Here is a 3,157-nt window from a genome sequence, read left to right on the forward strand (position 1 = left end):
GGGGCCAGGCAGCATTCAGCCTATTGGAGACCATGATAGACAGGATCTGGGCTGTATCAACAGCGGTATAGTAGCCAGAGCCCAGCTCCTTAGACCAATAGGGGCCCGTGATAGGCGGGGCCTAGGTGCATGAGGGGCGTGGCCATGGGCCGGGGATAAGATTAGAGCAGGTGTAGGCAATGGTGGGCGGAGCCAGGTGTATCATTACACCCCTGGAATAAGGGTGGAGCTAAAATTGCACCGAGTGCTGAGCACAGTAGATCCCGCCTGTCATCTCAGAACTTTGGGAGGCCAAGGTGGGAGAATCTCTTGAGGACAGGTGTTCGAGGCTAGCCCGGGCAATACAGTGAGGCCCCCGCCCCCCGCCACCCCCACCAACCTCAAGAAAAATGTCTTTAAAAATTAGCCACCATGGGCCGGGCGCGGTGGCTCATGTCTGTAATCCCAGCACTTTGGGAGGCTGAGGCGGGAGGATCACGAGGTCAGGAGATCGAGACCATCCTGACTAATACAGTGAAACCCCATCTCTACTAAAAAATATATAAAATTAGCCAGGCGTGGTAGCACGCGCCTGTAGTCCCAGCTACACGGGAGGCTGAGGCAGGAGAATCCCTTGAACCCGGGAGGCAGAGGTTGCAGTGAGCTGAGATGGCGGCACTGCACTCCAGCCTGGGCGATAGAGCGAGAGTCCGTCTTAAATAAATAAATAAATAAATAAATAAATAAATAAATAAATAAATAAAATTAGCCAGGCGACTTGGGCGGCTGAAGTGGGAGGATCGCTTGATCCCGGGAGGTCACGGCTGCAGTGAGCTATGATTGCAGCTCTTCACTCCAGCCTGGGCGACAGGGCAAGACCCAGTCTCAGAAAAAAAAGTTATTCAGGGCGGGGCCCCGAGAGTTTCTAGCCCTTCCCTACAACCTGCCACCATGCCCCTCACAGGTTTTGGGACCCTGGCCCAGCTGCAGACCCCCTGACCGACCTGCGCTACGTGTGGGGCGGCTTCGTGTACCTGCAGGACCTGGTGGAGCGTGCAGCCGTCCGCGTGCTCAGCGGCGCCGCCCCCCGGGCCGGCCTCTACCTGCAGCAGATGCCCTATCCGTGCTATGTGGATGACATGTGAGCTCTGGCACCCCTCCCCGCTCTCCCCCGCGGCTGGACGGTCCCGGGTGTGGGGGTGGGCCCAGGCTCTGTTGGGAACCTTCCTGCGGTCCAGGCTGCGAACTTTGCACCTTTACACCACTCCACGTGACCTGCTGCAGCGGGAGGAGCAGGGGACTCTGAGGGTCTGGGGTCTCCCGGCGCAGGGAGAGCCTGGCCTGCACTGATGCCTGGGAGCCCAAGGCTGGCTGGATCAGGGTCCAAGGAACAGGGAGGCGAATCTTCCCGCCTTGAGATCCCGGGACAGTCGTCCCAGATGGTGTGGGGCGGGAGGCAGTCTGCGGAGGGTCTCCGGCCTCCACCCCAGCCGTCCCCACCCCAGGTTCCTGCGTGTGCTGAGCCGGTCGCTGCCGCTCTTCCTGACGCTGGCCTGGATCTACTCCGTGACGCTGACGGTGAAGGCGGTGGTGCGGGAGAAGGAGACACGGCTGCGGGACACCATGCGCGCCATGGGGCTCAGCCGCAGGGTGCTCTGGCTGGGCTGGTTCCTCAGCTGCCTCGGACCCTTCCTGCTCAGCGCCGCGCTGCTGGTTCTGGTGCTCAAGGTGGGCGCGCGTCGGCCTGCCCAGCTGCAGAATGAGTGCGCAGGAGGGTGGCAGGCAGAAGCTGCCCCGCGTGGGTGCGCGCCCCCCGGGCCATCCAGGAGCTGGACCTGAGCTCCCGTCGCCTCCCACAGCTGGGGGACATCCTCCCCTACAGCCACCCGGGCGTGGTCTTCCTGTTCTTGGCGGCCTTCGCCGTGGCCACGGTGACCCAGAGCTTCCTGCTCAGCGCCTTCTTCTCCCGCGCCAACCTGGCTGCGGCCTGCGGTGGCCTGGCCTACTTCTCCCTGTATCTGCCCTACGTGTTGTGCGTGGCTTGGCGGGACCGGCTGCCGGCGGGTGGCCGCGTGGCTGCGGTGAGAGCCCGGTCAGGTGTGGGTGGGGGACGCCCCCCGCCTCGGCCGCTCACTGACCGCCCGCTTTCCCACAGAGCCTGCTGTCGCCCGTGGCCTTCGGCTTCGGCTGCGAGAGCCTGGCGCTGCTGGAGGAGCAGGGCGAGGGTGCGCGGTGGCACAACGTGGGCACCCGGCCCACAGCAGACGTCTTCAGCCTGGCCCAGGTCTCTGGCCTTCTGCTGCTGGACGCGGCGCTCTACAGCCTCGCCACCTGGTACCTGGAAGCTGTGTGCCCAGGTGGGCCGTAGGGCACAGGGCTCTGGGCCAGGTCGCACCTGCTTTGCGGGAGGATGGGCTAGGGGCGTGACCTCCAGGCCTTTTGGTACCTTGAGACTTATTCCCTTGGAGAGAAGGCGGGGCTTCCTGGCACAGGCAGGTAGGTGGCTGCATTGGAGGGGCGTGGCCTGAGGCAGGTGGTGGGTGGGGTTTCTTGGCCCCTACACCTGGACGCCCTGATTCCAGGTGTGTGACCAGAAGCTGGCACAGTCGCTGGGCGCTGTGACTCACACTTGTTTTTTTTTTTTTTTGAGACGGAGTCTCCCTCTGTCCTCTGGGCTGGAGTGCAGTGGCCGGATCTCAGCTCACTGCAAGCTCCGCCTCCCGGGTTTACGCCATTCTCCTGCCTCAGCCTCCCGAGTAGCTGGGATTACAGGCGCCCACCACCTCGCCCAGCATGACTCACACTTGTAATACCAGCACTTTGGGAGGCCGAGGCGTGAGGATCGCTTGAGTCCAGGAGTTTGAGACCAGCCTGGGCAACATAGTGAGACTCCATCTCTGCAAAAAGTTAGCTGGGCATGGTGGCACGCACTGGTAGTCCCAGCTACTTGGGAGGATGGGGTGGGAGGATCATTTGAGCCTAGGAGGTCCAGGCTGCAGTAAGCCGTAATCGTACCAGCCTGGGCGACAGAATGAGACCCCCATCTGTTAAAAAAAAAAAAAACAAAAAAACTGGGACAGGCACGGTGGCTTACGCCTGTAATCCCAGCACTTTGGGAGGCCGAGGCAGGCGGATCACCTGAGGTTGGGATTTCGAGACCAGCCTGACCAACATGGAG

The 3,157-nt window shown here is 62.1% G+C and overlaps 1 protein-coding gene across 1 annotated transcript in view; it reads left to right on the top strand.

Moving 5' to 3' along the window:
- LOC111526783 (phospholipid-transporting ATPase ABCA7) overlaps window positions 1-2,563 on the top strand; it is a 6,676-nt gene extending 4,113 nt beyond the window's left edge. Inside the window, exons 13-17 of the mRNA XM_026451009.1 lie at window positions 64-65; window positions 909-1,120; window positions 1,485-1,707; window positions 1,839-2,060; window positions 2,135-2,563. Coding sequence (XP_026306794.1) covers window positions 64-65; window positions 909-1,120; window positions 1,485-1,707; window positions 1,839-2,060; window positions 2,135-2,347 — 872 coding nt within the window. The 3' untranslated portion in view covers window positions 2,348-2,563. The remainder of the gene's footprint in view (window positions 1-63; window positions 66-908; window positions 1,121-1,484; window positions 1,708-1,838; window positions 2,061-2,134) is intronic.
- Window positions 2,564-3,157: the final 594 nt, after the last annotated feature.

The sequence above is a fragment of the Piliocolobus tephrosceles genome, unplaced genomic scaffold, assembly GCF_002776525.5.
Source record: "Piliocolobus tephrosceles isolate RC106 unplaced genomic scaffold, ASM277652v3 unscaffolded_26880, whole genome shotgun sequence".
Taxonomy (NCBI): domain Eukaryota; kingdom Metazoa; phylum Chordata; class Mammalia; order Primates; family Cercopithecidae; genus Piliocolobus; species Piliocolobus tephrosceles.